Source organism: Cricetulus griseus, chromosome 3 (assembly GCF_003668045.3).
Source record: "Cricetulus griseus strain 17A/GY chromosome 3, alternate assembly CriGri-PICRH-1.0, whole genome shotgun sequence".
In the NCBI taxonomy this organism is placed as follows: domain Eukaryota; kingdom Metazoa; phylum Chordata; class Mammalia; order Rodentia; family Cricetidae; genus Cricetulus; species Cricetulus griseus.
Genome location: NC_048596.1, coordinates 25,350,378 through 25,375,358, shown reverse-complemented (window position 1 = coordinate 25,375,358; position 24,981 = coordinate 25,350,378). Strand labels below are relative to the sequence as shown.

Here is a 24,981-nt window from a genome sequence, read left to right as displayed (position 1 = left end):
ATTTTGCCATTAATAAATTACTCATTTGGGCCATTGACTTCCCCAGACCTGGGTTGTTAGCCCAGCTTATAGTATTGGGCATGGATTCCCCATCCTCAGAGCAAGCCTCAACCAATGAGAGGGCAGTTGGTTCTCCCCACAGCAGGAAAGCTGTTACCTATGTGGGCATATCTTGCCTAACAGGTCAGCTCTGGTTCACAGAGTTCACAGCACTGGGAGACGGATGCTGCAATTTCTTGTGCAGTAGCCCTCTCAGATTGGTGGTTTGAATGCTAGCCGGCAGGGAAGAAGTTTGGAGCTCATGCCTCGCCTGTTTTTCTCTATGGTTTACATCTTAGGTGTGTGATATCTTCTACAATATGATCTTATCCTCTAGCTCTGGTGGGAAACTGCCTTGGTTTGCTTTCTGTTGCTGTGATTAAAAAAAAAAAAAAAACGCTATGAACAAAACAACTTTTGGGGGTGTTGTGGTTTGAAAGAAAATGGCTCCCAAAGGGAGTGGCAATATCAGGAGGTATGGCCTTGTTGGAGGAAGTGTGTCACTGTGGAAGTATGTGCTCAAGCCATGTCCAGTGAGACGGATTTCCTTCCTGTCGCATGGCAAGAGGTAGACCCCTCAGCTAACTCCCCGGCATCGTATCTGCCTGCATGCCCCCATGTCCCACCATGATAATGGACTGAACCCAAGAAAATGTAAGCCACCCATTTAATTTTTTTTTATTTTATAAGAGTTGCCATGGTCATGGTGTCTCTTCACAGCAGTAGAAACCCTAAGACAGGAGGGGTTTAGTTTGGCTTACACATTCTGCTCACAGTCCATCATGACAGGAACTCAACTCAAGGCAGGAACTAAAGCAGAGGCAGGAACACCCCTTACTGTTTTTTCTGTTTTTTGTTTTTTTGTTTGTTTGTTTTTCTTCATGACTTGCTCGGTTTGTTTGATTTTTCCTTTCTTTCTTTCTTTTTTTTTTTTTTTTGGTTTTTTTTTTTTTTTTTTTTTGGTTTTTTTTTTTTGGTTTTTAGAGACAGGGTTTCTCTGTGGCTTTGGAGACTGTCCTGGAACTAGCTGTGGTCTCAAGTTCACAGTGGTCCTTCTGCCTCTGCCTCCTGAGGGCTGAGATTAAAAGTATGCAGCACCACCACCGGGCTCAGTTTGCTTTTTTGTATCACCCAGGACTCCCTGCCGAGGGGTAGTATGCCCCAATGAACTGGGTCCTCCCATTCAATCATTAATAAAGAAAATGCTTCACAGACTTGCCTTTAGGACAGTCTGATGGAGGCAGTGCCTTAGTTGAGGTTCCTCCTCCTAGATATTTCTAAATTGTGTTGAGTTGACAAAAACAACAAGCAGCATAGCGATGAAGAGGGATGAGAAGAGCCAATATTGATTGGGGCCCAGGCTTCCCTCACCAACTTCTCGGTGGGAACTATGTTCAGTAAGCCACTGCTTCTGAAAGCATCGCCATCCAGCCATGCGGGATGACTGTCTTCAGTCCCTCTTTTGGGTTCTAAGACAGCATACTTGCATATGGCTTCTGTTTACTCCCCTTGTTCTGTTTACATGCCCCACACCCTGTTGTGAGTAGGGAATTTTCCTGGTTGATCTGTGTAGCTTCAGAACCTGTTCTGGAACTCTCTTTGTAGACAGGCTGACCTCGAACTCACAAAGATTCTACTGCCTTACTGGCCTTCCCCACTGATTTCTTTCCCAGCAAATCCATTATAAGTATATATATTTTAAAAAGCTACTGAATTTTGCTTGTTGATGTTCTGTTCTACTAATGCGCTGAACATATTTAGCAATGTCAGAGTTTGCTGGTGTCTTTTAAACATAGGATCATGTCATCTGTCTTTCTTATATTGAATCCCTTTTATCTCTAAGATTTTTAAGCCAAGCCGTGCACTGGCTAAGAGAGGAAGCACTTGTCTAAATCTAGATCTTAGAGGAAATGCCCTTTTTTTTTTTTCCATTTAGTATATCGTTGGTTATTGTTTGCCATACCGCGGTGTGATGGTTATTCTTGGTTGTCACCTTGACTACATCTGTAGTTAACTAAATCCAAAAATGGAGGGGGCACACCCATGAGGGGGTTTTGCTTAATTTTAAGTGGGAAATCCACTTCTAATCCAGATCTTTTCAGGTGAGAAGACCCACCTCTCATCTGGGCCACGGCGTCTGCCAGAAGCCTATCTAGGGACATGGAGAAGGAAGTCTTTGCTCTTTACCTGCTTGCTCTTGCCTCACTGGCAAGTCCATTTCCTATGCTGGCAGGAGCCCATTTCTCCAGGATTCTAGCATAAACTGAAGACTAGATGAGACATCCAGCCCCGTGGACTGAACGACTGCCAGGTTCTCAAAGTTTCTGTTCAATGGCAATGATAGTTGGACTGATTAGACCCTGTAAGTCATTCTAACAAATTCCCTTTCAATGTATATATATAGAAAGATTCATTCTCTAAGTTCTGCTACTTTAGAGAACTGTGATTAATGCACATGTCTTTATTGTGTTGGAATATGTTCCTTGTTATCCTGTTTTTTTTTTTTTTTAGGGTTTTTATGATGGAGTGATATTCAACTTTGACTAAGGCTCTTTTGCATCAATTTAAATGATTGTGTGATTTCTGTCCCTAAATGTACTTATGTTCTGTGTTATATTTATTAATTTTCATCTATTGAACAGTCTTCATTCCTGAAATAAACCCACCTTAGTTATGATGCATGATTTTCTTAATGTATTTCTTGAGTTTGGGTTTTGAGAATTGTATTGAGATTTTTCTTTTCTTTTGTATCTATGTCCATCAGAGACGTTGGCATGTAATTTTCTTTTTTTTGTTGTTGTTGTATCCTTATCCAGTTTTGAGATCAGGGTAATGTTGGCTTTATGGAATGAATTTGGTTAGTAGAACGTTTTTCTTTCTGTTTTATATGACTGTGCCTTCGTTTGTGTTTATCTTGGAACGTTACTATTTCTTCATCAATTTTAAAAGAAAGCTTTGCAGGATATAATAGAGTTGGTTGGCAGGTATTTGTTTTCATAACTTGAAATATATTGCTCTTTGTTTCTGGTCTCTAGGGTTTCTGTTGTTGTAAGATCTGATGTTACTCCTATGTATTTGCTTTTATAAATGAGTTGGGTTTGGTTTGAGTGTGTGTGTGTGTGTGTGTGTGTGTGTGTGTGTGTGTGTGTGTGTGTGTCTTTTTTTTTTTTTAATTGAGACAGGGTCACACTAGAAGCCCTGACTGACCTAAAGCTCACTATTTGACCAAGGTGACCTTGAACTCAAAGAAATTAGCCTGTTTCTACCTTCCCTGGGTGCTGGGATTAAAGGTGTGTGCCACCACACCTGGCTGCTGTGTGCTCTAGGCATCTTGAATATGTCATGGCAAGGTTCTGTTTTGATCATGTCTTTGGGATTTTAAATGCCTCTTCTGCTTGGGCATACATTTCTTTCTCTAGATTTTGGAAATATTATGCTATAATTTTATGGAATAGATTCTCCAAGTCTTTAGGCTTTATTATAGCTCTAACCTAAACTTTTTTTTTTTTTTAAGTCTGGTCTTTTGATCATATCCCAGAGTTCTTACGCAGTATAATCATGCTCACTTATTTTTGTCATTATTGATGCTTGAATATAGTATAACCATCCCTGTTATTCTTCCTTGTGCTTGGTCCAGTCTATTGGTAATTTTTTTCACTGTGTTTTCTGTTTGATTCTTTGAGTTTTTATTTCTAACATTTCAAATTTGTTTCTAAATCTCACTTTCCTTGCTGTGTTTGTCCTCCCTGTTTGGGACTTTTTCATATATTTCGCTGGCTTTTCCTGTGTGTTGTTGCCTTTCCTAGATCAAATCCATCCATCTGTGTCCTTTTTCACATTGCCAGTTATTTTTACAGTAAACTGAGGATTCTTTACCCAGCACTCTACTTAAGTTGAAGTTAGTGGTTGGGGAGTTACCATGCTCTGGAGAAGTCACCCTGTCTTGCTTTCCCATGTTTTTGCGTTCCTTGCATCTGTTAGTTTGGATCACATCTCTGGTTTATTCTAGGGTCTTCTCGAGCATCCTACACTCTAAGGCTTATTCTCCCATCCCATTCAGAGGGGAGAAAACAAAGTGCTTTGGCAGCAACAATACCAAACTATACAAGATTTGGAAATATACTTGCTGGTGTTGGGGGAAGGGCTCAGTCAGTAGAGCACCTGCCTCACAAGTATGGGGACCTGAGGGCAGATTCCCAGCAAGGAAAAACATGGGAGTGCTCCAGGCTACCTATAGCCCTGGTGATTTGGGGGGTGGGGGAATGGCGACAGGAAGGTGTCCTGAGCTCCAGCCAGCCAGTCTGCTCAGTAGATAAGCACCTGGCTCTGTGAGACCCTATCTCTAAAGATAAGGTGGAGAGAGAGGTGGAGAGAGAGTGAGCCAAAATACTCAGTGTTGACCTCTGGCCTCCAAACACAGGCACACATAAACACACAAACAGCCACAAAGAAATACACTTAAATTTCTTCACCAATGACCATAGAAACAGAAAGTGGCAAAATTACTCATACTGGGAAGTGGAAAATGATTTAGAGGGGACTGGAGAGATGGCTCAGTGGTTAAGAGCATTGACTGCTCTTCCAGAGAACCCCATTTTTCATTCCCAGCACCCACATGGCAGCTTTCATGTCTGTAACTCCTGTTCCAAGGGATCTAACACCTTCTGGCCACAATGGGTACCAGGCACACACATGGTGCACATACACGCAGGCAAAACACCCATACACATAATAAAATTTTTAAAAAATATCTTTTGAGCAAGCATGGAAATAGTAAATTATTTTGAATATTAGATTCCATATCTGGCAAAGGGATTTTCTTACATACAACTTAAGTGTTTTCAAGTGTCAAGACTTACAAATTTAAGTAACTTCCAAGCATACCTCTCATTTTCTGATATCAGGAAGCTGCTCGTCTTGATATTGCTGTGCTTGATCATGAACCAGTTAAAAATGTGGTCATTGATGGTGAGTAGCTATAATGTCTGATCTAGGAGGCTAAGGCAAGAGGGGTGCCAATTTGAGGCCAGCCTGGGCTGTGTAGTGAGCTTGCTCTTAGCTTGGGCAGCATAGTAAAATCATGTCTCAAAAAAAAAAAAAAAAGGTCTCTGTAATGCTTAAGAAAGTTCATCTACCTTTCAGGTATTGTCTTTAAACTATACTATGCATGTATGAAGAAATTTGTATAAATGTGCTTGAAGCAATTACAGTAACTGTTTGGCTATCTGTAGTGCAAATCAGTTCCATGGCAAATAGAAATATCTGATTAATATGAACTAATCCGAAAGGATATCTGAAAGTAACTCTAATGTAGTTAGATTTTGCAGCAATCCTTTTGGTTTATAGTCACTAATAGGAACAGAGAGCCACTAGGACTTCATTTTCACTTACTTCAGTTAAACCCCTCTGGATCAATGTCCTCCTTTTCCTTCTCCAGATGTAAGCTATATGAATCTGCAGCCCTTTAGCCCTCCGGACAGTCAATTCATCCCCTGTGCCCCTCTAGTCTTACTGAGGTCGTCTGTAAATCACACCAGCCGCAATGCTAACTCATCCTACAGGGTACTTGGGGCTGTGTGTTTTATGTGGCTGGGCAGATCTCTCCCAGTTCATACAACCCTGCTTCTAAATTTAATCAGTTTCCTTCAGCTTTTTCTAACTCCAAAAGGCAGTTAGACGTAGCCCCTCCTGTTGGTGGGCACATCCCTGGGGTTGTCACTTAACATTCTCCCCTTTCTTAGAAGGTACTGGTCTTGTGTAAGAGGCTGACTGCCGAGCTCACTGTCACTTGGTTATCGATTTTAAAGAACTTATGTCTAAAGAAAGTTAAGTTCACTAGACTCAAAGGTTTTGAAAGTTCTTTTGGAGAGCGCACAGTTACCCACAACTGGCATTTGAAATAAATCTATGTTAATACTTGACATATAACATTTAACACTTGATGTGGCATATTAAAGTTATGAGGTTAGTAAACCAAGAAGAAAGACATGAAACTTACATAACTGTGACACACACGCGTGTGTGTGTGTGTGTGTGTGTGTGTGTGTGTGTGTGTGTGTGTGTGTGTATTACAAAAGTCACCTCTTAAAAAGCTAAATTCTACTTACTTGGCCTGTTAATGACCAATTTGTTGTTGGATGCTTCTAATGCCAACTGTCTTAAGTGACATCAAGACCTGTAAATATCAGTATTTACAGACCTTGTGTCTGTCTGCACTTCTACATTTCCTTTCCAATTACAGAAAGTTTTCCTTCTAGTAGAAGTGAATGCCTCACTTAAAACTTGAGACTTCCTCTGTCAAATGGATTAAAGAATTAAGGAGACACTGAGGGAAATGATGATTTACCAACTTGCAGTTTCCAAGTCCCAGTGAACTTCCCTGGCAGCTTGTAGCATTCAACATCTGCTTAGCATTTGAGGAAGTGACATATCATTGTAAATGCAAATCAGGACCAGTAGCTCTTAACACTTGCTTTTTGAAAGCTAAGTGGATAGAGTATGTGGATTTACTTCTCTTTGAATGCTTTGGGAGCATCTTCCTTAATTTAGTAAATTAAAATGGCAGTATTGAAATTATTTGATATCAAAGCCTCTTATAACTCACCAATAATACAGGTAATAAATGGGTCTTCATCTTGGTGATTCAGGTACAGAGTGCCTTGAAATTGCATATTATACTCATCGTGAAAAGCTAGGAGTAGAGAGTGTTGTATCTGTCTTCAGCTGAAGTCTCCTTGTTGAGAATCACACAAGTGAGAGCATACCTCCTTCGCTCCAGCTAATCAAGGCAGATCTAGTTCCACAACTGCAGTGTCCTTATTTTCAGATGTCCCCTACCTGGTTGCAGCTGATGATTTTCAAAAGTGAAGAGATGGTGGGTTCTCCCCACCTTGGCCCTCAGGGTCTCTTCTCAGCCATGGTGAGCTGAAGCTACCACAAAAGGCATGCCAGATAACAGCATCTGGGATTTTGTTTTTTACTTTTTTTTGTTTTTTTGTTTGTTTCTTTGTTTGTTTTTAAATGGAGTGTGCTGGATGTCTTTACAATTTGTTCAAATGACTGCAGAACCTGGAAAAGCTGTTGATGCTATTGATGCATAACATACTGCCATTATTGATATATATATATATATAATATATATATATATATATATATATTGAATTTTTGGAAACTTTAGATGTGCTGTCAACTTTGGAAAAAAGTATCCCAGTTTACTGTGTTGAGTTGGCATTGTACAAAAATTAACAGCCACATTGGTCTAGAAATGTTGAACTTAATTTTTTTCCATTTGTACACACGTATTAAATATGTAAGGTCTTAAAAAATAAAAAAAAGAAGGGAAAAAATAACTTCTGAACAATAAAAGCATTTGGCTTTTGAAAAAAAAAAAAGGCATGCCAGCATGACTTGCTAAGATCACGTCAGTTTCCTGCTTTCTCTTAGGTCAGAATGCTGGACAGAATGGAAGAATGAAACCTTTAAACATTACTAGGGTTTCTGAATATTTTGAAATGAGAGGTGTGATGTCAAGATCTTTGGCAAATAGGACAGAATGTTTTTGTTTAACATTTTTCATTACTTTCTTGAAAGATTTCCTTCATTATATCACAGGAGAAAGTTCAAATTGCAAACCATAGCAGAGTAGAATAAAACAATAGCTTCTAACACCCTGGGCTATTTGGTGGTGAAGATGATGATGAGATCATTTGAAAACACTGTACTTTATCTATTGCCTGGAAATAAGAAATCATATAATGATAGACATTGTACCACCATGTTATAAGTTGGAATAATTTTTTAGAGTTGTCAGAAACTTTAATTGCCAACAGTTAAAGTCCACAGAAAATGTTCTTCAGATCAAGCATGAACAAGCTGCTGCTCAAGGGTTGCATCTAGTTCACTGCCTGTTTTTTTTTTTTTAATAAAGTTTTATTTGAACACACCTATATTTTTTGTTGTTGTTTTTTCGAGACAGGGTTTCTTTGTGGCTTTGGAGGCTATTCTGGAACTAGTTCTTGTAGACCAGGCTGGTCTCAAACTCACAGAGATCCACCTGCCTCTGCCTCCCGAGTGCTTGGATTAAAGGCGTGTGCCACCAACGCCTGGGAGCACACCTATATTTACGTGTTGACTTGGCAGCCTTTCCCTTACCTTGGCAAAGTTCAGTAGTTGTCTTAGAAACTACTGTGGTCCTCAAAACCTAAAATGAGCACTGTGGGGCTGGGAAGATGACTCAGTCAGTAAAGTTCTTGTCTTGTAGGCATGAAAATCTAAGCTTGGATCCCCAGAAGGCACACAAAAAGCTGGACACTAGTATGCACCTGATCCCAGCACTGGGGAAGCAGAGAAAGATGGAACCCCTGAGCACATTTCCCGTCCAGCTTTGCTATGTTTGTTTTGTTTATAATGTGACACAATCTAGAGTCATTTGAGAAGAGGAAATCTCAACTGAGAAAATGTCCCCATCTGATTGGCCTATAGCTAAGCCTTTAGAGCAGTTGATTGATTGACTGACTGACTGATTGATTCATTGATGCGGAAGCATCAAGCCCACTATAAGAGGCCATCCCTGGGCAGGCAGTGCTGAGGTGGTTAAACAAGCAAATCAAACATGCCAGGAGGAGCAAGCCAGTAAGCAGTGTTCCTCCATGGCTCTGCTTCAGTTCCTGCCCTGATTGCCTCCCAGTGCTGGATTGTGACAGGGAAGGGTTAGCCCAATAAACCATTTCCTTCCCATGTTGCTTTTGATCAGAGTGTTACAGTGTTAGAAGTAAACTAGAACACTAGACAGAATGATGAGCTCCAGGTTCAGTGAGAGACCTCGTGTCAAAAATAAGGTGAAATGAGGTCACTGAGGAGGGGTCCTGACGTTGATCTCTGGTCTCCACAGGCATACACACCTGCATGTACACACGGACATATAAGCATAGACACAACACAACACGATGTTTAATGTGTCCCTCCTCGAGGTAATATTTTCAAATTGCCCAAGCACGTAATTTGAAGATCTGGAAGGATTCTTAGTGATTATCACAATTCTAAAAGAATTTTCTAAATCCAGAGTCTGAAAAAGACTTGCTGGGGAACTTACAATTGGTTGGCAATTTTGCCTTTTTCTTTTTGTTTATGTTTTCCTTATATTGAAAATAGATTTTTTTTCTCACATAATATATCCTGATTACAGTTTTCCCTTCCTCTAGTCCTCCCAGTTCCTCCCCACCTGCCCTCCCATCCAGATCCACTCCCTTTCTGTCTCTCATTAGAAAACAAACAGGCTTCTAAGGGATAATAGAAAAATACAAGATAAAATGAAAAGTAGTGCATCAGAGTTGGGTAAGACAAATAGAAGGAAAAGAGCCCAAGAGAGGACACAAGAGTCAGACCCGTTCACTCACACACTCAGGAGTCCCACCAAAACACTAAACTGGAAGCCATATCCGTACACAGAGGACCTGGTACAGACTCATGTAGGCCCTGTGCATGCTGCCTCACTCCGTATGAGCTCACATGAGCTTTGAGCATGGTGTTTTATAGGGCCTGGATTTCTTGTTGTCCTCCATTCTTTCTGTCTCTTACATTCTTACATTCCTTGGGGTTCCCTGAGCCCTGAGAGAAGGGATGTTTCATTTAGGGCTGATTGTTACAAGGTGTTTCATTCTACACAATGTCTGGCTGTGGGTCTCTATATTTGTTCCCATCTGCTGCGGGAGGAAGCTTCTCTGATGGTGGCTGAGCAAGGCACTGATCTATAAATATAGCAGAATGTCATTAGGAGTCATTTTATTGCTGGTTTTTTGTTTGTTTTTGTTTGGTTGTTTGTTTTTTTTTAACACCAGTAATATTTGGTTTTAGCCTAAGTCCCTAAGCTACCTAATCTCTGGTTCTTGGTTGCACTTGTCAGGTGTGGGTTTCATCTCTTGGAGTGGGCCTTAAATCAGGTATTGGTTGTTTACTCCCACAAGTTTTGTGCCACCACAAATCCCTTAGCATATCTTGCAGCCAGGATACCATTGTGTAGATCAAAAGATCTGTGGCTGGCTTGGAGTTTACTTTTACTTACTTACTTACTTACTTACTTATTTGGTAGCATACGCAGTACCTTCCTATACCAAAGACACTAGCACAAATGGCTGAAGGCTCTAGGTAGGCACCTGCTCAACTTATTCATGGTCAGTGAGTTGTGTAAGTGTTGTCCTCAGCAGTTGGGCTTTGTTGAAGTTTGTGGAGAGCAACCTATATAGTCTTTGCCTGGGTTGAATATTCCTGTGGGACCCCTTTGGCCAACAACTCTATTAGATGTACCCGGTCCTAGTACTGGAAGCTTGATTTGCTGGCAAGAGATGGACCAGTTGGGTATCTGCCTCCCCCATTATTTGGTGATTTCATTTAGATCACTTTCACAAATGTGTATGTTTTAGGAAACTTCTGCTATATTAGGTTTCCATACTACCCCTCAAATGGAATTGAGGCCCTTAATTTTAGCTATCTCTACCTATATTTCTCCCTTCTTTCCCTCGCCCACCCACTCCCCACTTGATCATCACATTCCAGCCCCCTGATCCATCCATAACTATTCCATTCCCTTTCTTAATGAGACCTATCTGTTGTTGTTGTCCCCCCCCCAGTCCCTTGCTCTATACATAACCTCTGTGGTTCTGCATATTGTAACCTGGTTATTACTGATTTGATAGGCAATATCCATATATAAGTGAGTATATACCACATTTGTCTTTCTTGGTCTGCGTTACCTCACTCAGGATGATTTTTTTTTCCTAGTTCCATTCATTTACATGTGAATTTCATGATGTCATTGTTAATGGCTGAGTAATGCTCCATTGTGTATCACATTTTCTTTATCTATTCTTCTGTTGAGGGACCTCTAGGTTGCTTGCATATTCTGGCTCTTATGAAGAGAGCAGCCATGAATATGGTTGAGCAGGTGTCTCTGTGGTATGATGAAGAATCCTTTGGGTATATGTCCAAATGGTATAGCTGGATCTTGAGGTAGATTCTCATCTTTCTTAGGAACTGCCATACGGATTTCCATAGTGTCTGTAAAAGTCTGCACTCTTGCCATCAATGGGGGAGTGTTCCACTTGTTCTGTGTCCTTGCCAACATGAGCTGTTAATTGTGTTATTGACCTTAGCCATTCTGACAGGTGTAAGATGAATATGATTTGCATTTCCTGGTGGCTAAGGATGTCAAACATTTCTTTAAGTGTTTCTCAGCCATCTGAGTTTCCTCTATTGAGAATTCTCTAATTTAAAATTTTCAAGCAGACAAAACATCAAACATAGGAAGACGAATACTATGTAGCGCAAGTTTACTATCTCTAGAAGGGACAATAAAGGACTGCTCAGAGGGCTGGAATCAGAGCTGGAGAGGAATGGTGGCCACTTAGGTGTGATGGACTGCTCCCGGGAAGTGTTAAAACATACTGCCCTGGTGACTAGCTCAGTGCTTGCCCAGGCTCAGCATCTCCTAGCCACAACTAGTATGGATGATACTCAAAATCTTAGTGTTTCTCCTTTTCTTTGCTCCTTGTTGACCATTCTTTCTCTGTTTGTATAAACATTGTCCAGGGAAGAATATAACTGATACAGTTAGGTTTTCTAAATATTTCATGTTTCAGCCAGTTCTGCCTTCCTAAGACGTTTCCAGGCAGGGAAGTAGACTTTTGAATATGTGTGAAACTAGACTATATAAATTGAGAAATGGCTCTCAGTTTCACCGTGTGATAACCAGTTAACCAAGACTTACTGTACTCATTTGCCTCATAAATAGTGACCTTAGCTTTAAATTCCTGGAGTGTGGAAAGCAGACACATTGCAGATACATTTGGTCAAATATCTTTTCCTCCTGTTGTATACTAAAAGCAAGCAAAGGATATGAAGAAATTGTCCTATGGATTTGTTTGGAACCAGAGACTTAAATGATGTCCAAATGTTCCATTATTGGTGTATCTCCGTAGTAGGGAACAGTACAGATATAGGAATTTTAAGTTAATTCAGAACGTGTCTGTCCATTGACTCTGTAGTCAGTGCATCCATGGCATGATCTACGTGTGTCACATAACTCCTATGTGATGTGTACTTCTTTCTACTAGGGCCATTTAAGTGATGGGAAAACAGGTATGGATGGTTGTTTGTATCATGATTTGAACATAAGCAGTCTTGCGTGCAAAGGTGGACACCATTTCTTTCCTTGTTTGTTTGTCCATGGATCCATTCAGCAAACGTTTAACAAGAATCTGTTGTGTTTTAGGGATCTGCAATGGTGGCAGATGCCCCGCCCTTGCAGAGCTTGTGCCCGGCTCTCTGTATGCCCATGGAGCCAGTTTACTTAAGGTGTGTTGAAGCTGGTGCGTTCTTCCTGGCTTTTTGTTAAGAAGACCTTACAGATTTTGTACCAGGAAAGACTTTCTCTAGTTTACTAAGATAGTTCCTCCCAGCAGAAATAACTGTTCAAGACAGATGCCTTTTTTCTCCTTGAACTAGTTACGGTGGCTTCAGAGGTTCATGATTCAGAAATTCAAGAGCTACAGGCTTCCATCCGATATTTTAGCCCATGCTTTAAATTAGACCCCATCCTGCTTTCCACAAATCTAAAGAAAGGGAGAAAAACAAACAGAAAAACAAAAACAACCTGTACTGTAGTCAATTATTAACTACCTGAATACCTGAAAACAACAGATAAACTAATTTTAACTCTTGTTTTTTAAGCGTGATTTTTTTTTTAGCAGGGCATTGGTGGCGCACGCCTTTAATCCCAGCACTCGGGAGGCAGAGGCAGGTGGATCTCTGTGAGTTCAAGGCCAGCCTGTTCTCCAGAGCGAGTGCCAAGATAGGCTCCAAAGCTACACAGAGAAACCCTGTCTCGAAAAAACAAAACAAAACAAAAGTGATTTTTTTTCCTCTTCCTCTTCCCCGCCTTCTGAGCTTCAAGGTCCAAGATGGAATTGTGAATGGGAGGAAGAAGAGCTTGGTGCTTTGCCTTCTCCTGTTTACCTCTTCCTCCTGCTGGCGCCTGCCTGCCATCAGCACTGCATTCCTGCCCAGTCAACTGCTAACTGTGGACTCCTCGCTGAGGCCTTGTCTTCTCCTAGGGCCTTTCTTACTTTGGACTTCGGAGTCTGCTAATCCTGGCAGATCTGGGAACAATAGATAGAGCTCAAGTGAGGACTCATTAACTCTGACACCCACCCCTGTATGGAGAATCTGTATCTTACTGGGGGGAGAATTCTGTGTTACTACCCCGTTTAGAGGGAAGTAAGTGAATTCTTAACGTTGACCTAGTTATTAAAACCTTTAAGGACACAAGTTTCCTAGTGAAATGTTTACAATTTCCCATCTTAGTTTTAAAACTTGAGTGTGCAAAAAAACTTTTTGGGCGGTAGTGGCACACACCTTTAATCCCAGCACTCAGGAGACAGAGGCAGGCAGATCTCTGTGAGTTTGAGGGCAGCCTGGTCTACAGAGCGAGTTCCAGGACAGGCAGGGCTACACAGAGAAATCCTGTCTGGGGCGGGCCGGGGGGGGGGGGGGGCGGCTACAGGACACTTGAGTGTGATTCAGGGATAGAGGAAGGAGTACCTTCTGGCCATTGCTTTCTTTCTTCATCTATCATCCCAATCATATTTGTTATAATAAGATATATAATGAAGATCTTCCCTGCACATACATAATAGCTAAGTATATATAGCATCAGTGTTCTACTGGGGATGTAGCTCATTGGTCAGAGCGCTTGCCCAGCATGAGGCCCTAGATTTGATCCCAAATACTTCCCTTCGCCAAAGGAAGAAATAATCCCCATTTTCATATGAAGGATGCCAAGCCCACAGAGCTGACTTACCCTACCACAATACAGGTTCTTGAGACAGTAAGCTGGCTCATCAGGAAAAAGTGCTTGACATGCAAGTCTGATGGCCTGAGTTCCATCCCAGAACCTATAGTAAAAGGAGAGAACCAACTTCTAAAGTTTGTCCCTGCTGTGAAGGTCACTTCCTGTAGAGGTGAGCATAGACACGCCACAGCACAGGGGCTCACACAGGCCAGTGTGTGTGCTAAATAAGTATAAATTTTTAAAATAAATGAAAACAAAACTCATCTCTTGCCACTAATCTGCCCTTTAATTCTAATCCCCAGCTATCAGTAAAAATCAAAACTTTTCCCGGAACTTGTCCTTTTGGTATTTGGTTGTTGACATCACTGGAGTTTCACAGTGTCTCCTCACTTAGAATACTCTGCCTGGAGATTTGGGGGTTGTTCTTAGTTTCTGCCTTTAAGTCTCCTGTACATTTACTATCCCAGGACTTTAACCTCCTGCAGTTTCATGAAGATGACTTGAAATGTTACAGGCCTGATGATTGGAGAAATCCAGTGTCCCTTACAGTTTGAAACCATTTCAGTTCTGTCCTTTGTGTGTTTGTGAGGCAGTGTGTTTCCTGCATGTACACCTGTACACCACATGTGTGCAGTACCCATGGATGCTAGAAGAGGAATAGGATCCCCTAGGACTAAAGTTACAGATAGTTGTGAGCCACTAGTTGAAATTCAAACAGGGAACTGAACCGAGGTCCTCTGGAAGAGCAGCCAGTGCTCTTCCCAGATGAGCCATCTCTCCAGCTCCTCGGTTCTTTGAGAATTACTGGAACTTGCTCCATCCAGCCATTAACAAGACAGTAAAGAAAAATAGGTTAACACCCCTCCACCCCTGTCGCCACCACCACACTTTTCAAAGAAGGAAAAAAAATGCTGACTTTTCATCTTAGCATAGTACATTTCTAGTGCTTTAAAATATTTTCCAGGGAGATGGCTCAGTAGTTAAAGCAACTGCCATACAAGCATGAAAACCCGAGTTGGGTCACCAGCACCCATGTAAAAACTGGATTTTGTTAGGGCAGTGAGGACAGAGACAGGTGGATCCCAGAGCTCACTAGCTAGCTAGTGTAGCCAATTGGTACGACTCAGGTTCAGTGAGAGTCGCTGTCTCAAAAAGGTAAGGTGAGGAGGGATTGAGACACATGATTCCGACCTATAAGCTCACTCACATACATAACACAAGCATACACAACAAAAAAGAAAACATATTTACTGTTCCAGACTCTTGGTCTTGTTCCTGTCTCTGGCCTTTCTCTGCTTGTTTCTACTGTACTGGGTTTCTCCTCCTTGATGGCTTTTCCATTTGTTCCTCAGACCCGTAGCCTTTGGGATTGTGCCTTATGACCTTTCTAACAGACAGGGTGGGCTCATGGGACTGAGCTCTTGACCCCGGCATAGTGCTGCCCCTTTTCACCTGGCATTCTTGCCATTGGTCATGATTTGTTTAATGCCACTAACAAATTTGTTATATTTCTATATAATTCTTTCTTGTGGCTACGTCTCCACTCCCTGTTGTGATTTTAATTAACCATCCTAGAAGGCAGGGATTATACCTTTATCATACCCTGATAAGATTCACCCTAGAGGAAATCAAAGAAAAAATAGAGTCTCCGTCCTCAAATGGGATGGAACTATTCCTGTTTTTGTTGTTGTTGTTGTTGTTGTTTTTAAATAAGCATTTCTTTGAGTGTTTGCTGTTTGCTGTCACCAGCACTGGGGGTGCATAGTTCGGTGCAAACACAAATGCACTGGGCTCATCTTCTAGTTCAGACCACTAAATAAATTGGACCTTCCAAGTCAGAGTTGAAAGTGGTGCTGGGTACTGAGGAGGTGACTCAGCAGGCAAAGCATGAGGATCAGAGTTCAGATCCTGTGTCCACATAAACTCAGGGTAGTTCTGTCAGCTCACCTGCAAGTCCAGTGCTCAGGAGACAAAGACAGATGCCCCACTGATTGTATCGGCAATCTCTAGATTCCTTTTAAAATGTGGCTCAAGGGCTGGAGAGATGGCTCAGCTGTTAAAGGCTGGGCTCACAACCAAAAATACGGCTCAATGAATATGGTGGAAAGTGATCAAGGAACATACTCAGTATCGGCCTTGGGCCTCCACATGCATGTACATACATGTACACATGTACCTACACAGGTGAAAACACACACAATGCACACAGACACATGTAAGAAAATGTGTTGCCATATGCATGCATGTATGGTCTGTGTCACAGAGAAGGCTCCTCAGAGCTTTGGATATCTCCACGAGCTATATCCTTCAGAATAAGTGGATACCTAGAAAATGCGTAAGGACTGCTCAGATTTAACAGGGGCAGGAAAGACTGAAGGGATTAGATTGGGCTACCAAACTGTAAGAAGACCATTTAGCTAGTAAGAAGTCAAAGAGATCCACTGAGACTTGAATCATGGAAGCGAGTGGGGGCTTTGGAGGTGACAGGCATCTGGGGTGGCCTTATCAGGTGTTTTAGAGTTCTCTTAATAACACAGGGCTTTTTAAAAGGTGGAGGCAGGATGTAGCACACTGTAGTTAGGAGTCCTGTGACTCTACTGAGGACCACAAGGTAACAGCTCTGAAGGATACTGATTCAGAATCTGGTGTATATGAACGGAACAGATGCTAGTGACCTGAGCAAGCAGGGCTGGGGGTTTGAGAGGCGGGGCAGAGAGTCCTTGGCAGTTATTGGATTATGGAAACGGGCATAGTGAGAAAAGGAGACATAGTCAAGGATGCCTGACTGTGCCTTCATTCACTTCTCAGCACCCCCCCCCAGCTCTTCATCATCAATTCTAGGCCATCATTAATTTTGAGCTGTAATATTTATGTCATAAAGGCACTTAGGCCCAATAAAATACTTACATTAAATTTTAGTATTTTCTGCAATCTTGGATTACAGAAGGTAGCTTATATGTTAAAGATACTCTGTTAAAAAGATTATATTGGGGTACATAAAATAATTTAAAATAATGAAAAGGCCAGTGTTGTGTTTGTTTGTTTGTTTGTTTTGCTTTCCAAGACAGGGTTTCTCTGTGTTGCTTTGTAGACCAGGCTGGCCTCAAACTCACAGAGTCCATCTGCCTTTGCCTCCCAAGTGCTGGGATCAAAGTTGTGTGCCATCACCGCCCAGCAGCCAACATTGTTTTTATCTATGTTTCCTTATTTGCCAGTGAAGACTCAGAAGTCAGAAACTGGGGTGAAAACCTGTTAGCTCAGAGAGGCTGAGAAGCAACCAGCTGGCCTTCCATTTGGCTGGAGACCCAGAAAAAGAGTTTCTCTCTTTCCATCCCAAATCAAAAGGGCCCTTGAGTCCCTTAAGTCCCTCCTTGCTCTTTCTGTGTGTCTCTCTGTCTATATCCCTGGCTCCTCTCTATTCTTTATAGCTAATTCCTATCAACTAGTCCCAGGCTCAGACCCTTGATCTAAGGTTAATTTTATTAACACAGTCTTGGAGTTTCACAGTACAATCATATAAATTCTCAGGGGAATATATCACCCTAATTTTCAAGAAAGTTATACCATTAAAACCAGTTGGTACTAACTTACTAATTAATTCGTAGTGAAAATAGCTGCTGTTACTTGCTTTCCCCTCCCCTTTCTCCATACATTTTTGGGTCGTTTCTAAGTTACTTTGTTTAATATATATCCCAGAACTTCTTGTGCTTGAGAAGTTCTTAGACGTGTAAACAAAACTGAACTGACATTTTTGTTTTAGACTTGGCGCAACCCAAATCAGCTGTGATTATAGGTTTGCTCTTTTTCAGGGTGCTGGTCTTGTATCTCTAAAATGTGTGGTGATATTTTGTGTATGATTTAATAATTTTGCCTGAAGATCAGAGTGCAGAGCTAGCCACACTAGTTAGCCACAGAAGCCAGGCAGTGGTGGCACACACCTTTAATCTCAGCACTTGGGAGACAGAGGCAGACAAATCTCTGTTAATTCGATCCAGGCTAAAAGAGATACAGCTCACACAAAGATGATCCCAGCACTTGGGATCCCATGCCTTTAATCCCAGCACTAGAGAATATAAGACACGAGCAGACAGGAGCTCAGTGCAGTCTGAGGTTTGGTGGAGAACAGTGGAGTCTGAGGAGCAGTGCAGTCTAAGCAGTCTGAGGATGCAGTCTGAGGACAGGATCACTTCGGTCTGAGCATTGGTAGAGTTGAGAACTCCAGTGGCTGGCCCTTCTGCTTCTCTGATCTTCAGCTTTAACCCCAATGTCTTCCTCTGGGTTTTTATTAGTAGTACCAACTAGAATTAGTGCTACAAAAGTGAAGTCGGAGGTTAGAATGTACACTCAGCAGGAATACTGCCCTTCCCTAGCACTGCTCTAGTGTTTGGTTATTTTTTTTGGGGGGGGGGCATGCTGTTTTTCTTTTTGAGGGTGAGTGAATCAAGGTGATTGCTAAAGAGAATAAATCACAAACTGTGGCGGTTTGACTAAGAATGACCCCATAAAGTTATATATTTGAATGCTTAGTCGTCAAGGAGTGGTACTATTTGAGAAGGATTTGAAAGATTAAGAGGCATAGCCTTGTTGCAGGAAGTATCTCACTGGGAGTGGGCTTTAAGGTTTCAAAAACACTGGCCAGGCCCAGTCTCTCCCTCTTGGCCTACAGGGGTCAGGATGGAGCTTTTAGCCACTTCTCCAGCACCACACCTGCCTGCCACCATGCTCCCTGTCATGATGATAATGGGCTAAGTCTCTGAGGCTTTAAGTCGGTCCCTAGTAAAATGCTTTCCACTTTGGACAAGTTGCCAGGCCGTGGTTTCTCTTCACAGCAATAGAACAACAACTAAGACACTGTTAGGCTATAGTTGTGTGTAGGGACACAAAACACAGGTTTCCTCCCAGAGGATGGGACCCCCCATCCCGTCTCTCAGCGCCACCATCACGCTCCAGCACCTCAGCATCTCCATCTCCACATCCATCTTCAGGGGCTGCCAGCAACATTAGTTTGAGCCCTCCTTCCCTCTAGTGTACAACCTCCTTGAATCCATGGTCAAGATCATTTCTGAAAATATTGAGTAGCTCCTTTATTGATCTCCAGTTGCATTCTTCTTAGAGTTTCACAAACTCTTACTCCTGAAAAAGACATTTAAAATAATTTCAGACAAAAACTGGAACGGTTTTAAGGCATTTTGTATATGCTGCAATGTATACAGCAAGATATCCCCTGTTTAATATTTTAGTAGAACCTTTTATTGCATATTTTAAGTAGACTGGACATAGGTTGGCTTTTCCTGTTTGGATATATTCAGATTGAAAGACATGAAGCCAAGCCGGGTGTTGGTGGTGCACGCCTTTAATCCCAGCACTTGGGAGGCAGAGGCAGGCGGATCTCTGTGAGTTCAAGGCCAGCCTGGTCTCCAGAGCGAGTGCCAGGATAGGCTCCAAAGCTACACAGAGAAACCCTGTCTCGAAAAAAAAAGGAAGGAAGAGAGAGAGAGAGAGAGAGAGAGAGAGAGAGAGAGAGAGAGAGAGAGAGAGAGAGAGAGAAAGACATGAAGCCAATAGTCCTGACCTGACTTGTTTTCTTTTGCTTACTGTGATTGCTGTTTCTTGTGGAAGTCATCCCATCCTGGAATCATAGTTTTGCAAAGGGGTCTTTAAGAAGGTTATAGAGAAATCACTTAAAGATGTATTCTTGCTGTGGCAAAATTCAAATGAGTTTGTTTTACCTTCAAAGTTTAATTATAATGTGGGTAGCTTTTAAAGCTTCTTGTTCTACTTGGTGAGTTTTTAATTTGAGATGTATCCCTGAACACCTGTGTGCCTGGATTTGTTGGTTTGTTCCTCCAGCCATCTCTGCACTCTGTCACTAGCCAGAGGTGCTACTTGTCTGTAGGGGATAACACAAATGCTCCGCATTCTCTGTGAATTCTTTAGCAACCTTTGCTCTGGTTTTTACAAAAGAGATGGTGGGATTGCAACCCTCTTTTTCTTTCTGGTGTGTGAGATCCAAGGTTGCCTTTGCAGTTTGCCCTTCAGAAAATGCTCCTTTTATGTTTGGTCAGTAAGTGAAGGCTACCTTGATTTGCCTAGGATCCTAGGAGTCCTTGAGCATAATCTTTTAAGAAGGGAAGGACCGGGTCTAGCTAATGCTTAACACAGTTGTATTATTAGGAATTTGAGTTTAGGAAAAGTGTTAGAAAAGTTTTGAATGAAGAGTACAGGAAGCCTTTCAAGGCATCTTTCTTTTCCTTCAATGAATGGTGTCTTAGAAATCTCAAAGTCCATTAGAAAGAGCACTGGGGGTTTTTGTTTGTTTAGAACCTTGCAAACAGTAATAAATTTTTACCACTTACCGTCATCACTCCCTACACAAATTTCCAGTTTACCTGCGTTTGTCAGTGATCGTGACTGCTGGACTCACCTTTATTGCAATGAGTTCAATAGTGATTTCTAAATAAGCTTCGTATCAAGATACGTCTTCATCTCCACTACAACCCCGTGGATTCTGTGTGAGGAACAATGCCTGACAGGACACGGCTTTTACATATACTTTTTAAAATCATATTTATTTGTATGGATGTGTGGGGGTGCGCTTGTGCCACATTGCCCTTGTGGAGGTGAGAGGACAACTTGCAGGAGTCGTTCTGTCCGTTCCCATCTTCCTCCATTGAGTACTGGGGCTTGAACTCAAGTGCTGCTCGGGCATGGCAGCAAGGGCTTTTACCGGCTGAGCCATCTCGCTGAACCCAAGGAGAAAATTTAGTGAGGTAGGACTCAGTATCAACACTGACCCTTGCTTTTGATCCCGCCAGGATAAAAACACACACACACACACACACACACACAAAAAAAAAAAAAAAAAAAAAACAACACACTGGTCATTGTTATAAAGAAAACAGCCGAGAGATGGGTGACGAGGATAAGAAGAACAGAGATAAAATTTGGCCACAGCTACGTGTCACACGGGAGCGACAGGGGTGGGGGGCAGGGAAGGCAGGGTGGCCCAGGCGCCTAGGAGGAGCACCGGCGAGCGAGCGAGCCAGCGAGCCAGGGCTGAGGGCGTGGCCGGCGGGGGGGGGGGCCCACGAGGAGGGGTGGGGTGGGGCGTGGCGGCGGGCGGGGCTCTGGCGGTTGGAGGTGGGTGGAGCTGCCCTGGAGGCGGCACCGGCTTGGCCCCGAGGCCCGCCGCGCCCTATCGCGCCAGAGCCGAGTGGCCCCGTGGAGCCCGCGCGCTCCCGCCTGCTGGGGGAGGGCGGACAGGGCGCGGGGACCAGACAGGCCGCGGCAGGCGCTGTTTCTCTTTCGCTTTCCCGGGCTCGGAGGCGGGCGCGCCGGCGGACTGAGGAGCGGCGGCGGCCGCCGGGTAGGTACCGCGCGGGGGCGGCCCGGCCGCGCGCCAAGTTTGCGCCGGCGGCCGCGGCGTCCCAGACACCTGCCGCGCCGGGCGCTGGAGCCCGAGCCGCTCGGGGGCGGGGCGGGCGTGCGGGGCTCCGGCTCTGCGCTCGCTCGGGGGCGGCCCAGCCGGCCCGCGGCAACTTGTCCTGTCCCGCGGTCCCCGCGCGGGTGGTGGCCCCGGCTCCCGGGCCGAGCACCTGCTAAGCGGCGGGAGGGTTTGAACCCCCGGGACCCGCGCCTCCCGACGCGGAAAAGTTGCCCCCGGCCGCCCGCGCGACACCGCAAGCACTCGCTTCCTTTCGGAGTCCGGGTGACAGGGATCGGGGCTGCGTTTCCCACAGGTTTGCCGCGAGCGCACCAGTGAGTCCTGGGAGAAAAGAAAAGCTGAGGAAAGAGCGGAGACCCAGGTTAGGATATCAATGCTTTGCTGAAGGTCACGAAGGGCTAAGGCCGGAATCTTGAGATTGCAATTAATTAAATTACACCTCCTGTCACATCCTTAACACCATTTCCCCGAAGGGATAGACGCTCGGAGCCTATTGCCGTGAACATTCACGGTGGGTGTGTGCCGGCAGAACGATGCCTTCTAGACCTTTCCAGTTATTTTATACTCGCCTATGCACTAACAGCCAAGGTAGGAGAAAAGTTCCCGTCTGAAGAATGAGCTTGGTGTAGAATGAACTTAGTGAAATAAGCATCTTCATTGGCATTGTTTTCTAAGGACATCTGTCTTGTAAGGAACTTGCAAAACTTTTAGAATAACCTAATGAGCTATCTAGTCATAAAGTTGCAAGAAAATAAATGGCATTTCTTCAGTTTTTCGCTGTGTACTGTCTCATTGCATAACTCCTCTCTAGGTACTTGGAGCTCTTACTGTTACTTTACAGTTAAAAGCAACAAAATAAATAGCCACTTGAGACTTAAAGAAAGTATATTTCCCAGGGTATATATCTACTATGTGTGACCGGTTTCTATTGAAACTTTCTGTCTAATAGAGATAAAGAATAAATGTTGGTAGAGTGCTTACCTAGCATGCACAGTGCCAAAAGTTTGTTCCCTGTCATGGTGTCAACTGGCAATGCCGAATACCTGTAATCCCAGCACTGTGAATAATGAGGCAGGAGGATCAATTAAAGGTTATCTCATCAGGGTTCTAGGCCAGCCTGGGCTATAAGAAACTCAACCTCGGAAAAACAAGAATGAATGAATTATCAAAATGGAAGAAAAATGTAACAAGGGAGTCGTGAGCATTAGTAGAGATTACATTGAGGACAGCATTGGAGAGGGAGTCTCAGGGACAAGCATGATACAGCTCTTAAGAGGAAGGGCGTGTAAGATACGAGCCAGCAGAATCCATGATAGAGAGGAGTGATCCTGTCAGCCTACCTGAAGTTTTGAAGGGAAGATCAAAATCAACCAGGAGTGTGGTTTACATCTATCTCATGGGACAGGCTAAAAAACACATTTTTTTTTTTTTTTTTTGGTGTGTGTTAGTGAAGAGAGGTCCTGACATTTTTTGAGAAAGCACTAAATGTAATGGGTAGAATAAACCTGGTAGCAAGATATAAGCTGGCCTGACTGGAGGGCGGCAGGCATCTCTTTGAGGAGAGGAAATGGGTGTCAGCTTGATATGACTATTAACTAGAAGGAGAGTGCCGAAAGAAATAGAGATCATTTTGCTAGGTGGGTTAATGACTTAACTTTTGAGTCTTTGCACCTTGCATTGGCAGAATGCACCTATCATCTACTCCAGGTAGACTCCGTAGCTTTGCGTGCCATGAGCGGCAGTGATAATTGAGGCTTTGGAACTGGGTGAATTTGTTACTCAGTTAAGTTGTAATAGACTTATAGGTTAATTGGACAGTAAAGGTTATGTTCTGCTCACCCTTCTCTCTATGGTTTTGGAAACAGATATGAAAAAGCAGGACTGTCAAAGGGAGTGATGACCAGTGGTCTGTACTCAGGCTGGATGTTCATGCTCATGCCTCAGGACCTCTACCGAGAACATTGTGCCAGCCACTGGGACCAGCTTTGCATCCACTTAGTTCCCCTCTTTGCCTGAACTGCTAAAGCCGGCTAACCACGAATGGCTACCCAAAGGAAACACTTGGTGAAAGACTTCAACCCTTACATCACCTGCTATATCTGTAAAGGATACCTGATCAAGCCAACAACAGTGACAGAATGCCTCCATACATGTACGTATCTTTATGTCATCTGCTCGTCAAAATTTATCTGTGTTTGTTCTTTTAAAACTGCTGCACCCTGGTTTTACCTGGATTTTAAGTTTTAAAAAGCAGTCTCGGAATTATTTACAAGTTAATTTTCGGAATATTTATCACTGGGATGTCGTAAGCATGAGGTTTTCCTACAAGTTGAGTCTTAATATATGTTGACTTTTAAAACCAGATTGTAAAATGTTCTTTAAAGGCTTTAATTAGTTATGAATTTGCAAAACGTGAACTATTTTCAGTTTTTTTTAATGACCCTGAAGGAGTTAGAGGATGCCTATGAGTGATTCCTTCACCAGTCACACCACTCTCAGCATTTCCTGAGAACCTAGTGGGAATGTAGGTTGTCCATAGACCACCACCTGTCTTTCAGGTAGTTGCCTTGGTAACTTAGAGACTGTTGTAATACTGCCGAAGCTGAAGAACTTCTAAGATTTTATTGTCTCCTGTCAATATCTTGAAGCAGTTTGGAGTGGGTGTAAGGGAGAGAGTATTCAGATTGTCCTCGTTTTATATATGTGTAAAGGAAGTTTCACTAACTCTGCCTCACAGCTACGGGAGTGGTGGACCTGAATTCAGTTCCAAAGCCAGTTCAGTTTCTCATATAGCAGCAATGCCTTTTTTCAAAGCTTCCTTTGAGCTCATCTCCCCCTGATGAACATAGGATTCATACTCATTGTTTCAAAGAAATGAGCCAAATAAAGTCACATGGAAATTAAAATGACAACTTTTATGTTACATATAATTTAATCATAATTTTAAAAACGGAATTTTATTGAAAGCTGTTTGAACAAACTGATACCTACTGGTTCTTGTGGTCAACTGTGGTCACATATACTGTGGAAAATAAGTCTAGTGGTGCTGATGGGTACCCCTCTGAGATAGTAATTGGCTCATGCTGTTCAATTAGCAGTTAACTATGAAATGTCTTTTATAGTTAATTTGTCGTTGCCTTATATTTAACTTGAACAGTTAATAATAAATTGTCATTGAAAACATTTATTATCTACTCTGTGTCAGGTACAGTGCTAAATATAGATGATACAAGAGTTCTCAAAATAATAATAAAATCTCTGATCAAGGAGTTTACATTCTAGGAAAGGGAGCATATAATAAATGTGTTCCATATTGGTGATGATTGGCATGAAAAGGAACCATTGTAGATAAGGATGGGGTTATTTTATATGACATCATGTCAGCTTCTCTATGCCATCTTAACAGAAACTTTAGGGGATTGAGCTCTGTAGGGATATGGAAAGAACTTTCCAGAGAATGTACTTGGCAGGTTCAAGAAACATTGGATCAGTTAGGGCTGTGCACACGCACACGCACGCACACACCACCTATAAGACATAGGCTTCAAAGAAAGAAAGAAAGATTTGGGATAGAGGTAGTGAAGAGTGATTGGACTTCGGATGCTTTGGGAGAAGAGCCATGAAGCCATGAAGAAGAGCCACACACTAGAGTGGA

At 42.7% G+C, this 24,981-nt stretch overlaps 1 protein-coding gene across 6 annotated transcripts in view; it reads left to right on the top strand.

Annotated features, from left to right (window-relative positions):
* Pcgf5 (polycomb group ring finger 5) overlaps positions 1-24,981 on the top strand; it is a 114,641-nt gene that overhangs the window by 44,107 nt on the left and 45,553 nt on the right. Inside the window, exons 1-2 of one of the 6 annotated variants that reach the window (XM_027406347.2) lie at positions 21,071-21,248; positions 23,192-23,478. In XM_027406347.2, coding sequence (XP_027262148.1) covers positions 23,367-23,478 — 112 coding nt within the window. In that variant the 5' untranslated portion in view covers positions 21,071-21,248; positions 23,192-23,366. Of the gene's footprint in view, positions 1-21,070; positions 21,249-21,663; positions 21,688-21,775; positions 21,915-23,191; positions 23,479-24,981 lie in introns of those variants that run through there. The other 5 variants (XM_027406343.2, XM_027406348.2, XM_027406345.2 and 2 more) reach the window with 5 other exon arrangements.